Source organism: Melanostigma gelatinosum, assembly GCF_949748355.1.
Source record: "Melanostigma gelatinosum genome assembly, chromosome: 13".
In the NCBI taxonomy this organism is placed as follows: Eukaryota; Metazoa; Chordata; class Actinopteri; order Perciformes; family Zoarcidae; genus Melanostigma; species Melanostigma gelatinosum.
In genome coordinates this window covers 14,655,387-14,683,233 of record NC_136646.1, presented here as the reverse complement: position 1 = coordinate 14,683,233, position 27,847 = coordinate 14,655,387, and the positions used below count along the sequence as shown (strand labels likewise).

At 44.2% G+C, this 27,847-nt stretch overlaps 1 protein-coding gene across 3 annotated transcripts; it reads left to right on the top strand.

The window, feature by feature from the left end:
* The first annotated feature begins 2,363 nt into the window (after positions 1–2,363).
* pbx4 (pre-B-cell leukemia transcription factor 4) lies at positions 2,364–27,649 on the top strand. Of its 3 annotated transcripts, none has more exons than XM_079281979.1 (9): positions 2,364–2,749; positions 6,589–6,662; positions 18,790–19,034; positions 19,867–20,057; positions 20,214–20,349; positions 20,582–20,738; positions 22,193–22,296; positions 23,124–23,210; positions 24,187–27,649. In XM_079281979.1, exons 1-9 carry the CDS (start codon positions 2,565–2,567, stop codon positions 24,274–24,276), a joined length of 1,269 nt encoding a protein of 422 aa, XP_079138105.1. In that variant the 5' UTR covers positions 2,364–2,564; the 3' UTR covers positions 24,277–27,649. The 3 variants fall into 3 exon arrangements, with proteins under 3 accessions (XP_079138105.1, XP_079138103.1, XP_079138104.1); XM_079281977.1 differs by lacking the exon at positions 22,193–22,296 and adding an exon at positions 4,997–5,110; XM_079281978.1 differs by lacking the exon at positions 22,193–22,296.
* Positions 27,650–27,847: the final 198 nt, after the last annotated feature.

The window sequence follows — 27,847 nt, the reverse complement described above, 5'->3', positions numbered from 1 at the left end:
TGACCATTCAGGAGGAGGCCCCTCCCCCATAGTGACTCACCCCCATCTCTTGCATTTGGCTGGGTCACTGATGCAGAACGAAGCTTTGACATTGTACCAGTCAGTCAAAGCTTTGTTCGCAATCACTCCTATCTCTTGGACCCATTCACTCATTAATGTTCATACTTATTGTTTCTCTGCTGATTGCACCAGAATACCCCTTCTTGCCCAATTGACAACAATAAATATGACTTTCTGTGCTTTGCAGTTGTGGTCTCGCCAACATGGAGTATTTTCCTTGTGATTGTATGCAAGGGAGTGACTGGAGAGCACAGGGACATGCACAGAGAAGACAAGTGGGGTTGTGACCGTGAGAGTTGTGAGTAAGGGAGGACGGTGCACAGCGGGAAAGATCGATTCTTATTTAGATGAAAATGAGGCTTGATGCTTGTGGGGGTGAGAGAAGGGCAGCTTTAGCATCTAAATGAAGAGAAGTTTCACTGAAATAATCCTTAAATGAATCACCAACAATAAAAGGTTTAAAGAAGTTTACAAAGCCACTGGCTTTGGGGTTAGGTGGTAACCCCTGCAGCTCCTCACTTACATATAGAGCTTAATGTTGCTTTAAACAACCTCAATGACCCAAGTGAATGGCATGTTACAAGTTATTCCTGTTTGATTTGGATGCAGTCCACATTTGGATGAAGGTGTGACTGTTATTACTAAGAAATAAAAGGCGGGTTCTTTTTGCTATTATATGTGAACAGTTTGGTTTTCTATAACTGCCCAATGTTTATATGATTGGTTTGTTGTAGGTTTAACATTTTACGGGGTTAAAATCCACTGCTGGCATAAACACCATGAAAACGTGGATTGTGACTTGCAGCCTATATGCACATGCAAACAACGACGACTGTTTAGGTTTGCTGTATTCTCTCTTCTCGTTGTCTCTAACTTTAGATTGATTAGCTGCAGATTGTGGTAGATGGATGTGTGGAGAGTCAGCATAAACCACTGCCAGTTTGGTCGTACTCCCTCATGCACACCCATCATCTCTTCTCAGTGCAGCTATAGGCTGCAGCTCTCCTCCACATCCATTCAGCCAGCCATTCGTCTTGGAAAGCTGTCTCTCCGATCTGAGTGATAAACTACAGCAGAATTGCCCAGTTTGCAAAAAAACAAGGACACTTGTTTTCAATCTGTGCTGTCAACATTTTCATACTGAAAACTGATGGGATGTTTCATTCATCGGGGGTTTAGGAGTAGGACAGAATGATATTCTTTGCTTGGACTGTTTCGCTTTGAGATTGAATATTGCTCTTTTCATTCCCAAAATCTGCAAACACAAATATATGTCGGTGCATCGACTTTCAGGCACAATTCATGAGATGAAACTGACTCCCAGAGAACAAATAAGTTTCAATACTCCTTTTTTTCTATTCGACACACTTGTGAGCATATATTGCGGCTTGTTGAATTCATACACCTCTGCACTTTCTCAATAAACAATCTTTTAAACATGTGCAATGGCAGAGGCTTTAACACCTTGGTGATTATACACGTTTTCTAACGTTTACAGCTGTGTGCACAGCTTGCGATGAGCTCAAATAGCGCACTACCCCCATTTCAAATGCCTACCAGCATTCATTTCAAAGTTTTGTTTAGAGAAGCATATTGTTGAGTACGTGGTATCACCATATATTAATCAGGGAAATGGTTTGAACCAATTATAATAGCAAGCAATGCTGATGACGTAAGGGACTATCCATTTGTAATGGCCGTACAAGAGGAAAAAGCTTGTCACCTGCAGGAATAATACCGTTTTAGGGTCTGGAACACTGTGTTACAAAATGTGTATTTGATGCATTGGACCAGCTAATACAGACATGTATATGTATTAGTTGCGTTTATATTGTCGTCTACCGATTAACCAACCTCTACGGTGCTGAGTTCAATGGTCAGCGCGACGCACACTGCTCGCGCAGCCCCAAGAACGTCCCACATACTCGCGCGACATCAACAACAATGGCAAACCCAAACCGTGGTCTGTTTTGGTAGGAGATCTCTGATTGGGAGCGAGACGGTCCGAACGCTTAGTCGCTGAATTCCATGTCACATTTCATTTTTTTTTTTTTTAATTAACGAGTTTTATTTATTTTTTTAGTCAAGAGTGTTCCGACTGTTGTTAACATTTTTTCCGTTTTAAATTGTTTGGTAAAATGTGCGAGGCGCTGTTGGCTAGCTCACACAGTCTGTGCATGTGTGTCCCTGCTGCTGCTCCTCTGCTGGGCTACGGCTACTAACCTAGCTGCTGTTCACTCGGTGGTGAGCTAACGTTAGCCCGGCCGCGTTTATTGACGCGGGGGGGAGGGGGGGGGGGGGGACACCAGCGAATGTAAAGCGTGTCCGTGCGATCCGTCTTATGACAACAACCCGTAACCGTTTCTTAGTCGTCGCTGTCGGGTACGGTAAGAAGAGTTGTATGGTTTTTGTCGTAGAAAAGACTTTTGCTGGCTAGCTAACAGGCTAGCTATTTGTGTTGTATTCTTCGACTGGGAGAAAACGGGAGAGTTTTCTTTGAAAGTATGGATGACCAGACCAGGATGATGACTGGTCTCACCGGACTCGGTGGACTTGCACAAGCCGATGTCGGTGACCCGGACTCGGTCAGGAAACAGCAGTCCCTCGGTCAACCTCAACAAGACATAGGGGATATCTTACAGCAAATAATGGCCATCACCGACGAAAGCCTGGACGAAGCGCAGGCCAGGTGAGACAGGCGAAGAGCCATTTTCCACACATGATAGCTAAGCTAAAGTGCGTTTTGTGTGTCTTATTTTCTGCTTCAGGGCTCAAGCTTTTGTGTGAAACCTTCCCGTAAATTGTAGGCAAACGCACAACTGCAACATTAATGCAACTTCACGTTACATTGTAATCAGTTGCTGAACCAATACTTAACCGTTAGGAATTTACAGCGTAACTTGAAACATCCACATTACAGTGCTGTTGTAGTTTGGAAGGTGGTTCTTTGTTACTTAACATCGTGCTTTTATTGTGTACTGTAATGTTTGTAAACATGCTCAAAGGGGCGATGATGTTAATCGTAATTAGTATAACAATGAAGGGTTAAATGTGAAAGTTTGAATGTCCTATTGATTCTGTGACAATGGTTTCCGTTTAGAATGTATATAACTACTTAATATGTGTTTGCATGCTTGGGTCTCTTGATAAAAAGTAGTTGCAGACCACATCAGTAGTATTATTATTTTAATCTTTCCATTGGCTCATAGGACAATATCCCGTTAGTGACGCAAATGTCCCTTTTCACGCCAATTAGTTGGTGTGACTACAAAGAATACGTCAACAATTGACTGAATGCTTTTTAGTGCATGCTTTTAAGTTGCTCGCGCCAGAGCTAAGCGAGTGAAAATAGGTTATTCTGGTCATATTGCCAAAAAGCTTCGTCTAGACTATGGCAAATTAGTTTTGCCCAATTACAACATGTATCTGAAATGACGCTCAAATGAGCGTCGATATCATTAGTCATTGATATGCAAATGAGCGGATACATTAAGGGTGAGGGTTACTCTCAAGTCCCAGTGCTGTTTGTGATGATAGCAGTCACTCATTCATATGACTTAATGTTTCGTGTTAGAGGTATTTTACGGATACCATTATTTTGAGTATGCATCGCAGTGACCCCGCACTCGTTTGCCATGTGGCTCGAGGAGCATGAGGGCAGTTTTTTGAGATGAAGCAGACAGTATTTTCCAACAATAGACAACCGTCCACTGCGAGACTGTGGCCACAGTGTGATGTGTCATTAGCTAGTGATTTTCCACCCAACATTTGACCACCTGGTTCTCTTAATTAATTCACTCCTCTTTCACTCCCTCCCTCCCTGGTGTTCATCCTTTTCATTGTGTGCTGGGTGCAATCAATTCTCCTATAATGTGTACGCGAGTGCAGCTGTCCGCAAATCGAGTTTCTATTAATGAGATGGTGGTGAGGGGGAGGGATGATGCTATACCAGCAGCTTATGAACACTGGGGTATTACATTTCTCTCCAGCACAAGTTTGAGGGCTTAATCAGACCTTATTTCATTGACACATGCAAATAATTTAGCTTTGAAATATGTATTGCAGTCTGTTATTTTCCATCTTCTCACAGTCTTTTTAAAAAATTTTCTTTTTAAGTCCTTTATGGCTTGTGAATACCATTTACAGAAAGGTTGTTCTACAGTGCAACCAGTCATGTCAATTTCAATTATTTGGATTTAAAGGGGCAATTGCAGTGTAGGAAATCACAGCAGGGCTATTATTAGATGTTAACAGGCTATTCTGAAAAACTAATTAAAGGTGTGGCTGCCTCGGAAGTGCCAGAGGTGTCCTTGCTGTATGCTTGTATTGATTTAAACTCCCTCTCAGAGCATGTCCTCTTCATGCCATATATGTGCAGGAATAATACTAAACAGAGTGCAGCCTACTGGCACTTCAGTGGATACAAATTGTGTCGCATGTACAGTGTAAATCTCTGCTGTTGTCACGTGCATAGTTTGTATATAATCATTGAAGGCATTTTGATAATGTTAATGAAATATTCATCTTCTGAACGGTATACATTCAGCATTAGCTGTGGAATTGTTAGGCTGTGTGCTAATTTGCAGGTTTGCAAGCACCAAACATAACCCGACTTCAGGACTACATGTTGTCTGTTACAAATTGTTTTCATAATATATAGCAGAGCAGTTGGTTATGACCTAAAAATGTACAGTTCTTCATCAACATCATACTTAACTCTGATCAAGTTTGTCACCCACACATCAATCTCTTCCTCGGTCTACGGTCTACAAGTTAACGTGCGGTGGCTCTCGTGCGGGCGCGACGTCCTTGTCGTGCAGGGTGGCAGTGTGTCGGGATGGGGAGTGGTCAGGGCAGCGCAAGAACTCGGTGTCGCGGAGTACACTTCCTGCGCACCATCCACCCTCATCCTCTCACCCTGTCGCCATATGTTCAGATGCTGGCCAGAGGAATCGCCGGCGCATTGGGGTGGATCAGACGACCCCACAGAGGGAGGGAGAGCAGGGGGGGGCATGGCAGGGGGTGGCCTGCCACTCAACTTCCAGCACAGGTCAGTACAGGACCGCATGAGCACCTCCTCCTCCCCCTCCTGCTCATACCCTCCATGCTGAAGGCAGCCCTCCCCCCAACTCAATCCAGCAGTGACAGAATTGGTGGACAAAAATGACCCATGTAATGCTCGACACATAACTCTCTACATCATACTGCCTCACAACGTATCTTGTGTGGCATACAGTAGGAGCACTATTTGCTAGTCCCCTCATTAATACTGCAGTGGACATTCACAACTGGAATTGGTGTTGCGGTCAGGTGTAGCCAAATCATGTTCATCTGTGGTTGTTTTCAACTTGTTAGTGATGTTATTTGGAGAAGAACTTCCTTATTTCATTGTGATCGTCAGTTTTTTCTTGTTTCATTTTTCCCAATCATCAGAAACGGAGGCCTCATGCTGGTTTTGTTTTTTTCCCAATTGCATATTTATGCTTTTGCCACTAAATGATGCCTGTTGTGATTTGTAAAACATCGCTATGCTTGTTTTCTCCATCTATAGAAGTCGTCATTAAACACAAAATAACAAAAACATTTTACAAGACGACATAATATTACAACAGCGCTGCAAGCTATGCTCACACAGTCACTATAGAGTTAAACAACAACTCTCTGACAAGTAGCATTATGAGCTACATGGGTGTAGCATGCTCGTATTGCATGCTTCGTGACATGTTTTTGTTATATGTGCCTTTCATAAGTTTTTGAATGTGAAAAACAAAGTTCTGTGTGTACTCAGCACTCCTCTGACGTAATTGGTGTGTACTGTTAGTACAACACTTAACGTTAGAGAATATAGTGTCATTTAGGGCCGCATTAGGAACGGGGCTTTGTTACAGCATTCCAGTTTTACAAGTTTTAATACACACGTAAACTGTTTGTGTGGGTGCGTGGATGTGAATTAGCAGGACATTTAGTTGTTGTGGTGTTCTGATTTAATTACGGTGAACTGTAGAAGTTTTGCCCTTTTCTCCTTTTTTTTAAATTGCTATTAGCCCGTTGGCAATAAAGTGAATGTTTCTGATTAAATTGAAACTCAATCCTAATCCGCTCTATCAACTCGCCATCTACTTTTATGGACCAGGTTTTTCTGTGAGAGGTGGAAATGAGATTACTGTGAATTAACTCTGGAATCTGGAGCTCGGTAATGATGACCTTGAGGTTTGGCATCATTACCTGTCCCACAGTGCAAAGCGTCCAACATGACAACATTACTTTTGCTTGTTCCGATTGACACGTCGGGGATGTTTTCTGCACCGACGACGGCTATTTGACCGTCGAAAGTGCAGTTAAACAACACGGCTCTGTCCTGCTGTGTTGCACGGCACTGTTGAAATGCTGTATGCATAATACATACGGCTCCTCTACCTGTTTTTATGGGGGAGGACATGGAACGACTCGAGATGGAGGTCTGTTTATCGTAATCCTCCTCGCTGTCGCTCTCTCTCTCCCTCTCTTATTCCCTCTTCTCTCTTACAGGAAGCATGCCCTGAACTGTCACAGAATGAAGCCAGCCCTCTTCAGCGTTCTCTGTGAGATCAAAGAAAAGACGGGTGAGTTTCTACTCCACTCGTTCTCCGCCTGTCTTCCAGTCTGCACAGGTTGTAATGTGGAGATGTAGTGCGCCTCTGTTCCACTCTACCTGAAAACCAAGTTACTTGCAGAGAACTCTGATTTAGCTGCATGTATCGTGCATGCTTTGGTTCAAGATGAATGTTAATATGCGTTACTGTTTTTTGTTTTGGCCTAGTAATTATAGAAACCTCCCAAGACTTCACACTGACCAGCTGAAACTAATCTCACTGGATTGGTGCCTTTTGATAATTGAGTCGGACGGCAGAACAGGAGTTTACACTCTTATTTACCAGATTGTTGGAGTACCTGAAGAAATATACTTTGCATTTCTGTGACAGAATGTATGAATGGTGCAAACCAAGCAGGCTGATACAGTTGATTGAATTACACAGCGCTAGTTACTATTTTAAAGCAGGGTAATGAGGCCTTCTGCTGCCACTACCACAGCGTATCACATCCAAATTATTAGAAAAAAGAAAGTTCATGCGCAGCTGGTTGACAGCAGGCAGATATGAAAAAACCTCCACAGGGTTATTGCTTTACAGTCAAACTCTTATGCTATTTCAGTTCAAAGAGTCTCTCTTTCCTCCCGCACTATTAAAACAACTTCACGAGACAGTGTTGGGGGTAATTGTGTATTGGGAATAAATGGATATACATATAAATGCAGTATCTTCATCCAAACAGGCAAAGCAACACAAAACTACTCTAACATTGTTTTAGCAAATAATGCTGGCTTGCTAACGCACATACACACATAGAAAGTATTGCCAATGTAAACACCTCAGATTTGCTTTTACTCGTAAAATGATTCAAAGTTAACGCGCTTCTTATTCTCATCTTGTTAGCTATTCAAGTCAGCTATCTGACAGATTCTAGTGTGGTTCAAAGGCCTGGGACGGATGGCAGATTGATGGTTATGGTAGTGTAAATGGGGGGTGTTTTTGAATCCCCTCTCTCTCTCTCTCTCTCTCTCCGTCGTGCTTTTTTCTCTCTCTCTCTCTCCCTCTCTCTCCGTTGCCTTGTGTGTCTTCTAACGGCAAACCTCTCTTGTTCAAAATACAATTTAAAAATGCTGCACTGCTGTCTGTTGTGGCCATTTGTCAATAATGTATTATTGCTCTCCAGTGATTGGACCAAAAGTAAAGGCTAGGCTTGAGTGAGTGGGGCCGGGTACACTGTTTCCCAGGCAACCAGTGGTCTTATTTACCCTAATGCCATTCACTTTGATTTTCGCATTTAGTCTCCCGGCAAGTCGGAGAGTGCCTGTGAGTAATTTTACAGTAAAGCTGAGCATAGAGGCAGGTTAACAAAAGATTCATGCCTGAGGTGAATATGCCAACCGTGAGATAAATAGAGATCTTTTGGCTCTGCCTGTACTCTGCTGGCCATCTGCCACGCAGTGCCCTCCTAACTGCAACCGAGTACCTGCTTTGGCATTTCACTGCTACTCCATCAGACCCCCTGCAGGCCCCATTATGTGCCTCTGGAATGTGAATTGACTTCTCTTCAGTGCAGCTCGTGGAAGACCCAATCAGTAGTCCTCTAGTATCTCCACAAGATTTTCTGCAGTCTTCTTTTCACTAACAAACATGCACACACATCCGCATACACACTGTGTTTCTCTTACGCACACACACACGCGCGCACACACACACACCGAAAAAGGATAAAAGCAAACTCGGTCTTGGGTCTACTCTTACTGCCTCGGTCTTGTCCTCTCCCCCCTCTCTCCCTCCCTCCCTCCCTTCCTCGCTCTGCCTCGCTCCCATTCTTGAAAGAGAAGACTTGCTCTGAACTCGGCGCTTTGATATGGTAATGTAATGGTGGGGGTGGTGGTGGAGGAGGGGAGGTGGGTTGTGGGGGATGGGAGGTGAATTCCTCTGAGTGCTGCAGTTGGTTAGATTGTTTTCATTGTAAAGGAAATGTTCTGCGCAAATGCCAGTACCCCCCCCCACACCCCCACCATCACTACCTCCTCCAAAACACCCCCCCATTTTACAACAGTGCCTGCGTTGTCCTGAGCTCTCTCACATTTAAACATGACCTCCGTCTGCGTGACATTTGATTCTTGTTAATACTTCGTTGAAGATACACTCCCGGAAACAGGAATTACAGCGAATGGGAACAAAAAGACGGGGAAATGATCAAAGTTGAGAGCCAGTGACTCTGCTTCCACTCGGTTCTGTTCTCCCTCGCTCTCATGGGTATTTGCTGTAAAAATAGCTCTTGGTGCAATGGGACAGCTTATGCCAAAATCTCTCACAAGCCACTGCAGTTACTCTCAGAAGTTTTTCATTAACTTTGGGTATGTTTGAGGCGTTTCTCCGTACTTTTATGCGTTTCCTTGTGCTTCACACGTGACAACAGTGAAGCTGTCACTCACTCTGTTCCGTCACCCTGCTCGAGTCCTTTCCTTTCAAGCCTGCACATTCCCAGTTGTTTATTTTTGGACGGATTTTGAAAAAACTTTTCAAGCGGAATTGAAGCTTTACAGTCTCTCCCTCCTCTTCCCCCCCCCCCCCCCCCCCTCCCTCCTTGGACAAGTTCACACCTCCAACACTCATCTTGATAAGCTGTCTGATAAACAGCTCTGTGCGATAATGCTGCTGGATGGCTGAGTAGAAATGGTGGCAACCTGGCGAGCATCTTACCTGGTGTAGGACTAGCTCTGTGTCGTCTCTTCCTGTTAAAAGTTAATTAATGACACCCTCTCTCTCATGTTCTGCATGTATCTATACACCGCCATTAATATGGGCCGTGCATCCCAGCAGCAACAGTGAGGGTTCAACAACACGTAACTCCCGATGGCCTGCAGCCAGCGTGATGTTAACTTGAGCCAGTCGATTGTTCCGTTAGGTGTCCTCACAATGCGTCTGGGTGTTTTCTGTCTGCCTCACTCACCACTCTCTTTGCGTCATCTGATCTGAGGATTTTTGGATCACATTCATTGCCCTAAATTTGACTGATATTTACCAAATGCTGGATGGAAATGTCTTTATTTTTCTAAACGCACACAAGCGCCGAAATCTCCCAGTCGATGGCTGCCGGCAGAGCCAGCAGCACTTAGCTAGTATGTTGGCAAAGCGGCTAGCTGACAACCCATCATCACATCCTATTAATGTTTTGACAAGATGGATGAATGGTGAGATTTAGCCTTCTCCATGAGCTCTCTGCTTTATGATTTTCAGTGCTATTCCTGGTTACGTTTAATATTAAAAGCAGCCCCTGTGTAGTTACGATGGCTTATCAATTACTACAAATACAATTGGTGAAAAGGGAATTAATACGAGTGAGACGTTGATGAAGAAAATATATGACGGCCGTGTTGACTGTCGAGAGTTGCACAATCCGACCTCAAAGGAGTGTAAACCACCGTGCAGCTTCTTGGCATTTAAAAAGCCTTCAAAGTGGTTCATATTTGATCCTGTAACCTGTAGCCGTACACACCAATGCAGCCCCTTGTTTCGTAGTGTTTATCTGAATGGATCCTTATATTCTGTCCTTATCAGCCTACAAACTGGCACAAAACCCTTTTTCAGAGAGCAACCAAACTATTAAACAACGGATGTTAAACCGGCTCATTCGGGGTCGTAGTGTTTTTAAAAACGTGGCGTCGTCGCTCTACCGTAGCATTCACAGCACTCCGGTTGTCTCAATACCATTTCAGCAACAACACGCTCCCAATTTACATGTTAATTGAATTTCAGCACGCTTGTATTTGTAAAAACACCCAAAACAAAACCGCATCAAAAAGTCACACATGCTTTCCGTGTGGTAATTCACAGCTAAAACAAACATTTCACTTTTCTAGAACCTTTTTGGAATCCTCGTTTTAAATTTGCATCTGTTTATTTTAGAGGCTAGGCAGGAAAGTTGAGGACCAAACATCACACACCAGCGCTGTCCTGTTGGGAAAAACCTCTTCAGCCTTGATTTAGGAGTTTCCATTCCACAGACTACAGTACATGGAGTCTAGTGAATCATGCCTCATTAAGGCAACTTAATTATTATTCGTTTTCAAAAGAGCCCAATTTGGAGCAGAGCCATAACATTTTATGAGTTGTTAGGAACCTGTGGGAAGTCTTATTATATTTTTATGAGGGAAAGGCATACATTGCCTTTTTAAGCCAGAAGCAGTAAGGAGATAAAAATAGTTTGTGGTAGAAATGTAACCGATGTGAAGCTACCAAACCGCCATTGTCAGTTTTACTATCTCTTGGGTTTAAAACAAGAATGGGTCATCCACCTTTGTGCAGCCACACGTCCCTTGGTCAAATCCTCTGAAAGAGTCCGTTTTATATTTACTCTCACTATCCGGTGAGGCTGGATTTATATCTCATCGGCTTTTCAGGATTCTCTGTTGTTTTTGTGCTGTCCTGCCACTCAATCGGTTTTTTTTCTTCTTCCCCCGACCTCTTTGCAGAAGAGAACGGAAAAAAGACAGTGTGTTGGGGGGGGGGGGGGGGGGGGGGGGGGGTTGTTGCAGGAGCGATACAGGGAGATTGATGAGGCAGTAAGAGCAGGAGTAATTACTCTGTGTCCATTCCCCAAGCCAGATTGGCAGACGGCTAATATCACACAGACCCCTGGCCCTGACAGACACCCCCCCCCCCCCCCCACCACCACCACCACCACCACCCAGCCCAAAGTGGGGAGGCAGCGCACCCCAACCTTCAGCGTAGGCCTAATGGTGTGTGGGCCAGCTGATTCCCCCATGTGGTATAATTCCTGTCGGAACTGGACCTCTGTGTATTGACGAGGGAAACTGCTGTGTGGACTGTTTGTAGGATGGGAAAAGCTCGGTGGAAGACTGCGTGATGAATTCATGAATTGCATGGTTTTATTAGCACAAATGCCCACGCTAGGTGTTCTTCTGTCTGATTGAATTCACTAAGAACATAATTATACAGTTTGACGGTAGAACCGTAGTGTTAGGGTTTGTTGGAAGAGGAGTGAAGAACGCGGGTCAACAACGATGAAGCATTTGCTGCCACTTGAGTGCTGGAAATTGACGTTAAACAGAAAATGAAATAAAGATTCATTAGTGCCATGTTTCATTGGGGTTACTTACTTAATTAAAAAGGGCAACAAATAAGACTTTGCATACTGGTGACAGACATTGCTGGAATTTAATTGGCCGGAGTGACACGATAGGCAAGGCACTATGTTCTGCACACTTTCCTATACTATCCTTATTTTGGATGCAGACATTTTCGCGGATTTAACAATAAGTAACCAGGAGATATTGAGTGACCCGTCGGTATTGGTCAAGGATCCCCCAGTAGGGCGGACGCCTACCGCTTCATCTCATCTGCTCTCCCTCAGCATATCTATGCCGCTCGCATTGCTTTCAGGCTTTGCTCTTAAAAGAAGAAGGCGTCTCTTTAATTAAAGATATGTAAATGTGGTCTCAGCTGGATTGCATTAGTTTGGTGGGGTGGGCGAGTGCCAGAGCCTAGCTCCTAATCCTGACTAATTAAGGATTAATTACAATTGATGGGAGCCTTCCACCCCTCTGCAGTAGTGCACATTGCTGTCCCAGACAGTATGTTTGTATATTTCACACCATGTCATCAATGCAGGGGCGAGATGGAAACATCGGGGCTGGTAAAGGGTGGGGGGGTGGGGGGGGGGATTAGCAGTATGCATTGGTGTTATTACAGATAATGGGAAGCCCATGCTGCTTCTAAGCTTGTGGCACTCTTCATCAGTATCGCTGGATGGATTGATGCTAATCCAGAATAAATCCGTATTCTGGAAAGATAATTAGTTTTTGTTTGCATCAGTTTGTAATATGTGTGTTCATTCATGTGTGTGCACAGGTTAGCGGAGCCAACTCAGAACACGCTCCTGTAAAACCGCTGGTAAATTGTTACCCCGACCAGGCAGACGCACCGCAGACACACAGGGATCTGATTCCTGACTGAACTGGTACATCGGACCCGTGCAGACCCACCATGTAGCCCCGGCTCTCTCTCTCTCCGGCACCATCTGACTGTGTCATAATGCTTGTTCGCTTGTTATAAATGGGCACTGCTCTTCTGATCTATCGCTTAATTGCCACCTAATTTGCATAACAGTGCAAATTAACGACCTCTCAAATGAGCGTTCATTTTTCACAAAGTCTTTAGGAGCTCCTTAAGAGTCTGCGCTAATGAGCACAGGAGGCAGCTGGCCTGATGAGAGTTGACTGGGGGAAGATCCTGGCGGTGCTTTAACAAGCCTCCTGCCTAGGTGCTCTTCGTCATCCTCCTCTTCCTCCTGTGACATTTCAAATTCCTACTTTCCTTGTCTCTTCTTTTTTCTTTTTTCTCTCTGCGCGCAGACCCGTACTAGACTGGGGATATCGTGTTGGCGATGCAGTTACTGGTGCTCAACGGTGTTTCACTAACCTTTTTAAACACCATTTGTTAAAGCACTATTGTGCCATATTTACAGCAAAAGAAATCTTGCAAAAAATCTATTTCCTAGTCGCCTGCGAAGAACTATCGGAAACAATTCTATTACACTATTCGTAGGTATTATAGACGCAGGGAGCATTCATTGCAGATCCTTTCATGCCTTCTATTTGTTCAGATTAAGTGACAACCTGAATTGATCTATCCCTCATTAGTGTTTGTGTGTGTTTTTGTTTGTGTGATGGTGTATTTGTGTATGACCATTCAAGGGCGGTACACGTAGTCATCACTCCAGTGTCCGCGTCTCGCTCGCTTTAGTTAATTAAGGGCTGATTAATGATGTGTTGGACTGAAGTGTTGTTGTGTTTGCCCAAGGTGTGAGTTCTCCAATTCACACCTTAATCAGACCACTGTGTGTGAGTGTGTGTGTGTGTGTGTGTGTCAGTCAGTCAGAGTGGGGGGCTGCGTGCAACAGGACTCTACCCAAACAGATGCTGATTAGTGTGAGCTGCTTAAAGTAGCAATGGACATATGGATCGGGCTCATTAAGAAGATTGTACGCCACAGAAATGCCATTGTTGAAGAATGGGGTACACGCTTTTTATGCTGAATTTACCATAGAAATTTAGCATATACGCATTATCCATTTGGCACAATGCCCATGAGGGAAGTTATTAATTTTCCAACGCCATATTCTACAACTCGCCTAAGGCAACATTTTATTCACCCAAGCCCCCTTTTTTCTGAGCAACCTATATTCTACCGAAATGGCACGGTAGATCAAATGGCTCCATGCACAGAGGAAGCTGTTGGTGAAAGTTGACATTAATTGATTGTTACATCATGTGATTTTGTAAATAAAGTGCCATTAGTTCCTACTCCGATTGCTAAAGACTGCTAGTGGTGATATCGGAGACATTTGACATGAACAGACTTTACTGGGGGACTAATTGGGCGTAATGAACTCAAAGTTTGTATTTCACTGCATGCATTTAAAGGTAAACATGGTGGAGGTTGAAGTGGTGCAACATTACAATTTGGAAAAACAGAATTCATATTAGGTCTGGTCACGTTTGGGTTTAGTCACACGTGTTGCACAATTGATCAAATATTGGTCTCTATCACGATTTAGGCTTCCTGGTAATTCATGAACATGATGGACTTTGGTATTAATGTGTAGAATAGTGTTCCGCTTATGGGAAACGCCGCTGCATATCCAGTCAAGCGCTTCCTAAACTAACAGCCAGCCACCAGGGGGCTGTTGAGATGTTTTTTCCCCGTTCATGATCGCTTTACTGAGGCACACACAGTAACGCCACAGCCACACACAACATGCAGTTCTTCAGCAGGAGGGAAGAAGACGTGAAGCTCGTCACTGAAAGTCCAAAAGAAGCTGCAGAGGAACAGCCTTAAAATATTTGGAGCAACTAACTTAATCAGACGCTTTCATATTATGTGATTCATTCCCATGCATGCTGCTCTGAGTAATTGCAGTGATTGGCTCGTCTGCCGACAGCATGGGGTCCCTGGACAGTCCTGCTTCTAACCGAGCTAACAGACGCATTATTATGTTTTTTAAATTTGGCGAGAAACTTGAATAAACACAGTTGTTTGAAAGATGTTTTTACAGCTATATAAATGCATATTAGAGAGGGAATCATGTTTAACTTCTTAACACTAATGTTGGCTATAAACGGCTGATAATATCGACGATAATGAAGTAAAATGATCAAATGTAGAATAGAATTTTGTCCATAATCACTCAGTCCTGACTTAAAGTCACTGTTAGGAGCTTAAACATGGTTATGAAATCAGTGCGACACTATGTCTGACCTATAAGTGAACTACTCCATCACGACTAGATTCGGTATTCAAATCTAGTCAAATGAAAGTTCCTCGTGTTTCATTCAACCTAGAAACCAAATTCAACCGTGTGGGGTTTCACTGTCCTCAGGGTCATGCTTGGTACAGGAGTTCTGTTTTTTCTGTTCGAGTTCTCGTCTAACACAGACGAGGCAGATTGGCCCCCGTTTTTTATTTTCCCTGGCACATTTGCATTGCCTTCACTGTTTTTACATCCCGCGAACCGGTTTAATCCTTCGACAGGGTTTTTACCTTTCGCACCTCCAGAGCGCCGCAGTTGAGATTTGTTTTTGCAAGGTGAATTTGCATATTCATGGCGCATATTTTCATCGTAAAATGCATCTTTCTGTGGCCCGTTCTCTTTATCGGAGTTCTCTGTCTGTCGTGAAAGAGAAAACTGATGTTTTCACAGTCCTATCTTTTCACTCTTTCTGGCTCGCCTGCTCTGTGGCACGTCTGTACTCTGGATTCTGTATATTTCTGTAGCCACTCTCTCCCTCTCTCTCTCTCTCTTCCTCTCTCTCTTCCTCTCTTGCACACATATCTTCTCCTGTGACTCCTTTTTTCAATTCTCCTTGGCGAGAGAGTCTCTCTCTCTCTCTCTCTCTCTCTCTCTCTCTCTGCCCGCCCCGCTCCCTTGCTCTCTCCCAGTGAAAGGCTGAGAATACCCAAGGGAGCTGATGCAATTAAAATGCTAATCCTGTCTGTCTACAGAGAGAGGGAGAAGGGGGGGGGGGGCTGACAGCATGAGGGATTGCGGCTCACATGGAGAACTCGACTGAAATGGAGAACAGAGGGAGGGGGGGGCACTGGGGGAGGTTGGTGGGGGTGTGCTGAAAGGGAGACGGGGGGGAGGGGATGTGTGTTGGGGGGGAGACAGAGTGAAAAAGGGGATGCTAGCGAGGGAAAAGACAGACAAGGATAAAGCTTGTGTTGTGAGCTGAGCAATGATATACTGAGTGCGTTTAAGTCTTATCTCTCCCTATGTGTGGAAGGCATTTACAGTTAATGTACAGCAACACACACTGCTGGTCGGGTTGTTCACCCTTACCTGCACTGCTTCATATAGTGTGTGTTGTGTTTCCACATTGGCTGTGCAGCAATGAGAGTGATTATGTATGCAGTGAAAGCCCAGCTGGATACCCTGAATATTTCATAGTATGTGTTGCTCGCTCTGTCTCTCAATGCCACGCAGCCCAGCTAGGGTGGTATCTTGTGCATAATAGTGTAATGTCTAAGAGCTGTGGATGCAGGCTGTGGGCCTTAAGCTGTCTTCTTATTCCCCCCCACCCCCCAAAAAAAAGAAGCAAGATTTAAGTATCATTACTTACAGCACTCTGAGTTTTAGTCTCTCAGTAACGGAACCAGCCCAGCGGCGAAAAGGCCTGCTCTCAGACCTCTGGATTGATTTCGTATTCTTTGTATTTTTCAGGAGTGTCGCGTGTTGGTTTGTGAGCGGAGCACAGTTGGACTCTTTTTTTTTTTTTTCTTCTTCTTCTTCTTGTGCAGTATCTTAACTCGTCTCAACAGCTGCTGTAATACCACTAGGCCACTAGACTGTGCATGAGTGCAATTGTGGGTAATCACAGCTTAATTAGAGTAATTAGGGGAATGTAGGGGCATTAGGCTACAGCTGGGGGCCATGATGATGATGATGAGTGTGTGTGTGGGGGGCAAAGGGGAGGAGGGAGAGGTGAGAAGCTTCAAGAGCCACAGTTGCCCTCTTCACTGTGGGTCAGTTGTACTTCTCAGTGAACACAGTACAGTTGAAGATCAACCCCACACTTTACTACAGTTTGTCAGTACACACAAAAACTTTAACCGCCATCAGATTGTCGTCAAAGTACCCGACCGATCACTCAACAGGTACAAAACCCGCCTCTTTGTCGTCGGTCATTAAATGTAGCTTCAGCTTATCTGTTTAGGAAGTGCAGGGATGGCTCGTGAATGACCGAGAGGAAAGAGAAAGAGGAGGGAAAGAGACGGGCGAATCAGGGTCATTAGTTCAGGCGGCTGGGTCTGCTGCATTCCTGAGCCCTGAGATGGGGGAGCAGCAGAGCAGGAATGCGCCTCAGAGAAGCAGAGGGAAAGAAAAAGAAAAAGGCAAGAAGGAACAAGAAAAAAAAACAAGGGGAGGAAAAGTTGGACGCGTTGCTGCGAGAGGCCTTAAATGGTGGAACAGACTCATTTATCAAATGAAGTTTGTAAAAAAAAAAAAAAAAAAGAAGCAAAAACTCATCTGCTCCGTAGCGCTTGGAAACTTTAAGCAAAACAGTTTTTGTCCTCATTTCTTTCCCATGTGTTGGTGCTGTAGTGCGGCTCTACTCATTTGTTAGCTCTGACTGCTCCTCGGCTGCAAACTTTTTTTTTTATTTTTACTTTTTCCTCCAGCGTGATTCTTCGATTCTTCAACTTTGACAAACGCATAAAGAATCATAAGTTAGTAAAAAGTTAGAGACGCTATGAGTGAGTGAGTTCACGCAACCCCCCCCGTAAACCCTTTGATGATGAGCTTTGACTAACCAGCGTAATCCTTAAAGACCAACGCCTAACCCAGTTTCCACTGGGATTCATCTTGTCATCCATATTGTTGGTCTGTCTCAGCGCTGTTTGAATTGGCTTTTTCCTTCTTAATCAAGTCTCCAGTTACAAGATCAACATCAGTGTGGCACTGGTGTGTTTATTACCTCGTGATATTATTGTTGCTGGCGTGTGTTGTAGGGCTGCAAAGATTAATTTAACTATCAACTAATTTGCGGTTCAGTTTTTTGAGATGAATCCATTTGTTTGGTTTGTTTTTGTTGTCGTTTAATCTACAACATTTTAAAAATAGTCAAAAGAAGAAGCAAAGGAACCTCGGGAGACTTCTTTAAATTTCTTTATTTGTCTGACCAGCAGGCCACCGGTCAGAGATATTTAGCTTACTGCTCTTTTTTTCATTTGTCTTTTGATGGCTAGTTGATTAATCAACCAATCATTTGAGCTCTTATATGTAATGTATGTAATTACCAATAAAAAAAAGCACGTAGTAAATATATGCAATAAAAGTAACAGCCTCTACAATTATTTTTAGATGTCAGATCCACGTGTTTCATATCATTACTGTAATCTACAAAAGAGACTTTTACACATAATGTGCCCGAGATATTGATTTATGATGCCAACTTTCTGAAGTTGAATGATTGAGAAGCAAAAAGGGGGCAAACGATTTAAAAAGCTTTGGGCTCTGAAGAAAAGACGGTCGTCTGTGCTAAACTTTTCGGTAACAGAGTTGTGTGTGTGTGCGTGTGTGTGCGTGTGTGTGTGTGTGTGTGTGTGTGTGTGTGGGAGAGATGAGAGCATGGCTGCAGGCTGACAGAGGTCCTGGTATAATGCAGTGGTGGAGAGCAGCAACTGATAACTATACTTATGGCCACTGGGGCTCATAGTGACAGCACATGCACTCCCATTACTGGTCCCATGCCTCATGCCCTTATCTTTGGCAGCCTGCCACAGAGGGACCACACTGCCCCCTGCTGCTGAGTCAGAGGAAGTTCAGGCTCATTGAGGATTCAGCCAGGCACCCACAGCAATGACTCAGGGGAGGAACTTGACTGGGTCCTGACAGGGCTGCACTTCTTTGAATTTTAGCAGTGTTAAAGTGTCTTTGTATGCAGCTCTAGAACCCACAGGATTAGCCTCCTCCTCGAAGGGAAACGTGTGGTCTGTCGGTTTTCAAAAAAACTTTTCCAACCAACAGGTTTCTCAGTCCTAGAAAGGGCAGAGTGTAACACAAACACACCGGTACATTTGTGACCTTGCCCGCCTGACTCGTGTACGTCCTCTCTCTCCTCCTGTCCAGTGCTGAGTATACGAGGTGTGCAGGAGGAGGACCCCCCAGACCCCCAGATCATGCGGTTGGACAACATGCTGCTAGCGGAGGGCGTGTCAGGACCAGAGAAGGGCGGAGGATCGGCCGCAGCCGCCGCCGCTGCGGCCGCTGCGGGGGGCTCACCCACCGACAGCAGCATCGAACACTCCGACTACAGAGCCAAGCTCGCCCAGATCCGCCAGATCTATCACTCTGAGCTGGAGAAGTACGAGCAGGTGTGTGCAGAGCGGACCCAACGCATACTGTCAGCCGGTATTTACATGTTAAAATGTATTCAGGTCAGTTAGTTAGAGAGGGAAACGTATCGTCTGTGGACCTGGGTTTGTCAGTCTGGTAACAATCTTGTGCTAAATGAAAGGAAGTAGACAGTAAACTACTGTTAGAATATGATTTATAGGATTGTATTCAAACAATGCCACGCTACACGACTGATTACCTGTTTCCGTGTTTTGAGGTATTTAAATTACTATAATCAGGCGCTGTAGTTTTGTTTGGAATGAACATTTGTGAAGTCTGAGAGTCTGCAGGTGTCATTCATACGAACAGCTAGTACATAATCTGTGAAAACAAATGCTTTAGTCTCGTTCAAATGAGTATCTGGACTCTTCCTCATTGTGTACTCTAAAGTCCTTTCACTTAGAATTGAACTGCTTAAATAAGAGGTGGCTTCTTCATAACATTGATACATTTTACCACACGCAAATAATTCATAATTGGTATATGAGCAAACATTCAGATTATCTTCTTTCCAAGACGATGTCACGTGATTCGTGACATCGTCACGAATCACGTCTGTATTCTTTGGTTTGAGAACCACTACTGCACCTTGTGTTTTATGGCTCCAATGCTACGAGTAACTCACAAAGAAAGTGTCGTGGTGTTGCTCTATTCTGCTGAGAAAAGATGAAGGAGCATTGACAGAGGAGTCAGACAGCCGAGGCATGTCATCATCAAAACGATGTCACGGCACGAGACAGAATCTGTGCTCGGGCTATCTTTTTACAGTCGCGTTCAACATCTCTCTCTCTCGCTCTCTCCTCGGTCCAGGCCTGCAGTGAGTTCACCAACCATGTAATGAACCTGCTGAGAGAGCAGTCTCGCACACGGCCCATCTCTCCCAAGGAGATTGAGCGCATGGTGGCCATCATCCACCGCAAGTTCAGCTCCATTCAGATGCAGCTCAAACAGAGCACCTGCGAGGCCGTCATGATTCTGCGCTCGCGTTTCCTCGACGCCAGGTCTGTCTGTCTGTCTGTCTGTCTGTCTGTTGAATGACAGATTATTTCCTTGTGGGAGGAAGTGATCTGAGCATGTTGACAATGTGTAAGACTCCACATTTCAAGCATGTTGGTCATTATCTCTTCTCTCTCTCTCTCTCTCTGTGTGTGTGTCAGACGTAAGAGGCGCAACTTCAACAAGCAAGCCACAGAGGTGCTGAACGAGTATTTCTACTCCCACCTGTCTAACCCTTACCCGAGTGAGGAAGCCAAGGAGGAACTGGCCAAAAAGTGTGCGATCACTGTGTCTCAGGTGAGTTGCTAACACCACTGTTATCCAGGGATAATCGAGTACGATGACACTGCAACTGTTTTTGGGGAAGCTGAGGGTGTCGTGTCTCTGTTTCAAGATCAGGTTCAGTGCTTACTTTTATAGCATCTTTTAAAAAACAAAAATAAGCTGACTAGCGGAGGGGGCTGCAGCAGCTAAATGAATGGCAAAGGAAACCCTGAGTTTGCATATCTGACATCCGTCTGTCCCCCAGGTCTCTAATTGGTTTGGCAACAAGAGAATACGCTACAAGAAGAACATCGGTAAGTTCCAGGAGGAAGCGAACCTCTACGCAGTTAAGACAGCGGTGGATGCTGCCAACGTGTCTGCGCAGGCTAGCCAGGCTAACTCTCCGGCAACGCCCAACTCAGGTACCACATGCTCCCTCTCGTCTACCCACAAGCCCTCTCGCTCCTCATCAACAGGCTCTATGCTTTCATTTCAGAGTCGTGTGAATTGAGCCGATTTTTATTTAGCATGAAATCACTTTCACTTTGTTTCCTAGCAGTCACTTTTCCAAATCTTCATCCCCGTAGAGTAAAAAGTCTGTAATGTTGTTGCTCATCTGGTTTTCTATCAAGTCAAAGGTTAGTTAGGACCAGATTAGGACGTGCTTTCTGTCCATTTCCCATATTTTCTCTCGACAAACTCGATACTCATTCTACAAATCGTCCCCATTTATTTTTTATTTAATTGCCTTTGTTGCGTGTGTTACCTCAATCTTTGCATCTGCATTTTCTGAACACGCATCACATAGTTATAATATAATAACCGCTCTGGACAGCCAGGCTGTTTAAAACCTTTTTAAGAGTGACTAAACTCAAAGATGTGTGTGTGTGAGAAAAGGACTGAAAGGCCTTTTATGAATAAATAGTGAAAAAGGAAAGCATTAAGATAGCAAGAGGAAGTATGACTCAGTTGCCACTGATCAACAGATGTGTGCAATGGTCCACAGTTCATTTTATGTTCACTTTAAACGGTTTATTTTGTGCATTTTTCATCACGGCATTAAACCAAATTTCACAAATTCAAACGGTTCTGGTGAGAGGCGTATGGAGGATGCAGTATGACTGCGACTTCAGTGGGCAGACGCCCAACTTAACCAATTCACTGGATATCTTTATGCAAATTTGAACCAGAAAATGAAAGACATGTATGAGACTTTGTACTTTGATTATACAAAGTATTAAAGACAAACTATGTTCTGTGAATGTCACAAAGTTTTTTTTTTTTTCTGTTGTAAACATTCCGGTTTCCAACAAGATTGTTTCGATGTGGATGAAGCAGACCAATGAATGCTACTGTTTGTTTGGAGTCGACTGTCGCCTTCATTCGTCCACACAGTGAAACCTGTTCACTCCGCTAACGCCCAGCCGGACAAAACCACCAACTCATGGAAACGTAAACGTGTCGCATTCAGTTTTCCTTTATCAAAACCCCCAAAACTGTGATCCACAGAGAAGGCCATCTCCACCACACAAACCAAACCTACTACTTTTTTTTTTTTTTTCTTCTTTTTTTTTTTGCAGCTAAAAAAATGTGTTTGCAACTTTTAGAGTTGCACCCACCTCTCTTCATGTTTGTGTTTGTTTTGGTCCAGCTGGCACACGTTTAGGCCGTTGGTGTGTGTGTGTGCGCAGCTGAAGCCGGGCTTGTAGAATAATGAATTCAGCACACGCTGGCTGAGACCATTGACCCGCATGTTGAAGCTGGTTATTAAAATGTACTTCTTTCAGTCGATGTCCGTGACCAGCGGTGACTATTTGACCCCATGACACCGCTTTGAGCTGATTGGTTATTGGCTATATATATATATTGCCTGCAGGGTCACCGGGGCCATACAGTTTGTCTCACACAGGCGACGCCTACCTCAGCCTGCACTCCCTCAACGGGGAGGGTCTCGGCATCGCCCCCTCTCTACAGCCGCAGGTACGCACCGGGGACAGCTGAGGACTTGACCTCAATGCCGTTAACCCACCTACCCAGAATCCCTGGATACCTACCCGTAGCGTAGCTCCTGTCGACCTCAGACCCCGTCCTGACGTTACCTCTGGCCCCATCCTCTCCTCCCCCAACAATAAAATAACCACCAAACTGACCCGTCTTTGCTCGGCGCAGTGAGCCCTGAGGGGCTCATAGCTTCACTCAAGAGGGATAATGTCAGTTTGTTGTTGCATATCCCACTATAGGTACAATGTTCACACAGTCCCTACCCGTGTGTTCTTTCTAGAGAGAGCACAGGGCCTTCCTCAAGTAGTTGTCAACATAGAGCAGAAAGCGCTCTGATTGATCAGTTTCTCTCCCTCTAGGTCCTCCTGCACCTCCAACAGCCTCCTTCCTTCTTAGTCCTTGTTTTCCTTCCCTTTCCACACATTCCTCCATCCCTTCTCTCCATGTGTTCACCTCCTAATGTAGACGAGGAGGACATGTCCTCACACCTTTGTTGTTCTGGAGGAGTCCACATATTTCTGCTGTTTACATTTAATAATGGATTAATCATAAACAAAAAGGCATAAGACTGGCACTTTAATGGAGAGTCATGAAGTTATTCGGTGAGCCACGATGTTCAGTGATCGCACTGACTTATTAATTAAAACGAGGTCACTAGCAGCAGAGCAGTGAGTAATACAGAGCGGCTCTGCTGCGTACAGCAGAGGTCTGTGGACCCCATCAGTCCTCTGTCCAGCCTGTGGTTCAGCTTAAGATGTCTACCTGTGTTGAGCTGTGTGTGTGTGTGTGTGTTGTGTCTGTGACAGGTGGATACCCTGCACCGTGCTACACACCTGACGGGCGGCTATGAGGAGCTGTCGGGTAGTGGCCTCTACACCCCTCATTGCCTGGATGTGAGTACCAACTAAAGGCTCCTTTTGTGGTGTAGCTCATGGATACGTTTGCGTTTAGTAGCCAAGATACTTGGCTAGAATATGCTCTGCTCAGTTTGCTTGAAATTAATTATAATTTTTTTTAATGTCTGTGTTCCACATAACAATTGTTAAAAGGATTCAAACTGAAATAATGTCATTGAAACGCTGTTGGACTACGGTTCAAAACATTCCTGGTTATAATTATGCATTTAAAGCAATTTTAGGCCCGTTTTAACCTCAACTTTTAGGCGACTTAAACTTGCCAATCACCGAATTAATGCTTTCTGGGATTTGACAATAAACCAAGAGCTGCATTTTGCTGGTGAATCATTTTTAGAGACTTAAATTGAATAATTTATAACTTGAGGTTAGAGAGCGGCGTGTTTGCATGCACTTACGTGGCCTGGTTAAAGTCGGTTTTCTCCAGTAAGACAATTTCTTGAGCATCAAGAAAACTAGAAACAAGTTTTCTGTAATTGGGTAAAACATGACCCCAGCTATTTTCTGGATGAATAAAAGTCCAACCATTCAGAAAGAAATATCGAAAATGGATTAAAAATCAACAAATTCGATTTTTTCTTTTATCAAAGAAAGTGATTCAATGCAGTTATTAAACAGAACATTCCATCCTTTTATAAAACAGCGTGTTCTGAATGTAGCTGCTGGTGTTGAACTCCTCCGTTCTCATTGGCCGTAGCTCGCCGACAGGTCGGCCTGCTCGATGATGCGTCGCCGAGCCTCTCTGCTCGCGTCATTGAGCAGTGAGCGCCGAGCCAATGTCATTTCTATCATTAAATTCCGCGATTCTTTCTGTTTTTTTCCGCATCGCCGAAATCACAGAGCCCCAGCCAGCAAGCCGGTCATTTGGCTTGTAAGCACAAATAAAGCTGATTTAGACAACTCATTATAAAACGCCTTCATGCAGAATACTCTCCTCCCTGACTTTGTTTTGCAGGCTAACAGCTGGCAGGACACCACCAACCCCCCCTCGGTCACCTCTCCTCCCGGTCCTCCTGGCAGCGTCCACTCCGACACCTCCAACTGATTCGGTGGCGCCTCCCTGCCGTCACTTCATTCCCACCGCGGTCTGCTCCCACTACCGTCCTCTGTCTTCATCTTTTTCTCTGCTCCCTCGTCGCTTCAACTGGACAGCCACGCATTGGCTGTGCTCGCATTTCATAAACACACACGCACTGTGCTGGAACACAGGACAGCCGACAACAGTAGCCCCACTTCAACGCTCGAAGCTCCTTAACTCCGAATAAAAGAGGGGGTGGAGCTTACTGATGCCGAGATGGAAAAAAACAACCACTGACCCAGCTGTGTAGATGATCACGATGTCTGTACGTTGTGTATATGCACGTTAACTTCACACAGTACTCACACCGCTTGTCCGTGTGCACCTCTGCACTCGACCCTTTGCTTTGGACAACTGTGTGTGATCGCCTGTATCTCTTGAAGCCGTGGCATCCGACAGCCAAACTGTTGATACGGATCAGCAGGGAGCTCCGCTCACCTACGCTCGTACCAAAGTGCTGCCCCCCCCCCCCCCCCCCCCTCCGAGATCACCCTCTGCCAACTCAACACAAGACCCTGTTACATCCTCGAGTCCTTTACAGCTCGATGTTTCATTCCAAACAAAGTGAATAATCGAGACGTGCTCCCCGCTTCCATAACACACACACACACACACACACACACCTCACAACTTCTCAGTCGCTTTCATAGTGCGCCGACATTAAAAGATGTGTCGAGCACAGCAGTTAGCATCCTTGGTATGGGTGTGTCTACCTGTGAAAGGGTAGTGAAGGAGACCGCTGTTCTAAACCAGGAAGGGCTGGTGAGAGGAGGAGGAGGAAAGGGCAGAGAGGAGGATATCTTTGGTTGAGTGGATGTAACTAATAGCCCTTTTTGTTGCTTACCAATAGGGGGGTGTTGGTAGATGGCTTGTAGACTTTACTTCTTGCTTTCTGTCCACTAGTTTATTTGATTGTAGGCTAATTTTCTAATGCTGTTTCACCAAGAATGCACCAGCCGCCACCAAAAATGAGCTCAATAAAAGCATCTAAATGACGTGAGGAGGGTGGAAGAGATTGTGGGGCATCGATGTGTTATTGGGACAAACGTGACATGAGTTTAGAAAAGTGACTGTCTTCCATGCATGTAGGACTTCTAGGCGTGATATTATTGTTTTTCATTTAACCTTCCGAGTTTTTAAGCTTCGTTTTTATTAACAAAAAAAAAAACAAAAAAACATAAATAATAAAAGGGTATAATTATTACAGTCAAGACCAAAAAGGAAAAAAGTGCATCGTGTATTGCTCTGATGTGTGTGTCTCTGTGTGTACAGTGTTCTTGGGATGTCTTGGTCTAACCGGCTGGTGCCCTCTCACCTTTTGTAAGCAGTCGAGAGACGGGGGACGGGGGGGACGGGGACGGGGGGTGCTTCCACCAGCCAATGACACACCATTGTGTGGGGTTCAACTGAGATCCCCCCCGCCGCCCCCACCATCTTGAAAAACATTTAAGCTTGTGAGCCCAAGGCAACACACTAAAACCTTCTGTTGTACCAAAACCAAAAATGCCACGTTCAGCAATGTAATAATGCTCCTCTGTGGCTCTAACGTTGGTGCACAGCAACCGGTTCAGTTCGACGAGAGGAGGGAATTATATTTGTATCTTGTGTCTCTCTGTGTGGTGTTGTCATGCCTCAAGTTGATTAATTTTTTTTTGGGGGGGGGGGGGGGGTGTGAGGACCGTCATATCGCACCTGTAATTTGATTGTGAGCATAGAAGCTGTGCTCTCCCCTTAAACTCTTCCTTTAACAGCTTCTTGGTAAAACCACAAATATTTAGTTTTTAGTTCTACGGCCGATTGGGCAAGGGCTTCTCTCTCTCCTCTGTTACCAAAAAAAGAGGCAGCGCTGGGTGAGGGACAACTCTTAACTCGTGTTTAAGACAAACTTGCGACATGTTTTTTTTTGGGGGGGGGGAGGGGGATTTGAATTCTTCTGAGCTTTTTTATACATTAACTGTTCTGTGAATAACAAAGCATTTTGATAGTAAGGTCAAGCCTTATGAAGATGTAAGTGTCGGTCGAGACTCTTCTATGTTACAGAACAAAACTCCAGCTTAAAAGCTGCTCCCGTGTGATATCCCGCATCTAACTACTTGTTTTGTTACTCATCGCAGTTCATACGACTGTATCTTATGAATAACCTTATCGCCACACCAAATCACCATGCCCCCTCCTTTTTCTACCTGTTGTAATGGATGTCACTGTACAGTTTGTGTAATGTTTCAGTATTTTTCTTTTTTTTTTTCTTTTATAAACTTTGATGTTTTGGTTGAGATGCCAGTTTTATTTGGCCTTTGTGTCACAGGATTCACGATAACTATCGATTTTTGAATTATTATTTCGGTCTTTTTGTTACATAACCGGGTGGCAGTGTCGGGTTTACAGATGTGACATTTGGTGCTGTGGAAAGACAATTGTATCAATTGAGGTTCTCCGACGAACATTATTTGGTGTATTTTGCCATATAGATTTATGGACCTCCCCTTCAGTTTCTACCTTCCCCCAAATATTCACCCATTTGTGCTTCTAAATCTGTTTTTAAACATGCTCAACTTATTGCTCGAGATCAGAGCTTTCTGTTAATGGAAAAATTTGTTTTTGAAACTGGTTAATTGGCGCTTCAAATTTATCAGCACATGACGACTAAATGTAAACGTCCAGATGTGAATCCCAAAACCTCGAAAACTTACTCAAGTCTGTCATTTTTGATTCTCAAATATTGTGAGAATATGCCAGCAGTACATTTGCATACGACTGAGAGGACGTTAATGAATTTAGTTTCAGGAATTTGACGAACTTAACTGGCAACTTTATTTAAATTCTTGCAACACCTTGAAGCAGGAAGAGAGGCAGACCTTCACAATAAAAGCCTGTGGGCTACAGTTTGTCATTGCCCGCTCACTTTGAAAATAAACACAGAACAAATCATTCATGCATAAACCCTTAAGACTGAACGCCTGAATCTTTGCAACAGATCTGCAAGTAAAAAAAAAACCGGGAACTTAATTTGACGTTAATCATGTTTAAATCTTCTTTGGATTCTGCAAGTGACTAAATTACTTCCACAGCACCAAATGGCGTCTTAAACCTTTTTTGATTTCTTTGTTTTTATTATTAGTCTATTTGTATCTCCCCTCTTTCCCTTGTATTTACCCCTCTCTCTACCTCTGTCTGTCCATTTCTCTTGTATATAACCCCCACTGTTTTCAGACCTGCGAGTCTGTATGAACTCCTTTTATACCTCAACTTTAGAATTGTTCTAGAAAGAGTAAAACAAAAAGGAAGAATATGACAAATTGTGGTGTTCTTATTCGAAAATTAATAAAATGATTTAGTGTGACTATTTTTTTTGAATTTTTTTTTTTCCAGTATTTGATTTCAGATTTTTAGGAGTGTTTCATTTTATAATTTGTCACAACTGCTCTTGTGATAGTCAAATGTAATAAAAGGAGAGATTGCACCATCTGATGGTTAATATGTGAATCTGTCAGACTTAGAAACTGAGCGAGACAGAAGCATTTATCCAACAAATCCTTTT

What these genes read in the sequence shown, in the direction of transcription:
- pbx4 (XM_079281979.1), top strand. Translation starts at nt 2,565, where the DNA reads ATGGATGACCAGACCAGGATGATGACTGGTCTCACCGGACTCGGTGGA. An exon ending in CTGGACGAAGCGCAGGCCAG is followed by an intron (nt 2,750 to 6,588) that starts GTGAGACAGGCG and finishes TCTCTCTTACAG; the next exon opens with GAAGCATGCCCTGAACTGTC. An exon ending in CCCCCTCTCTACAGCCGCAG is followed by an intron (nt 22,297 to 23,123) that starts GTACGCACCGGG and finishes TGTCTGTGACAG; the next exon opens with GTGGATACCCTGCACCGTGC.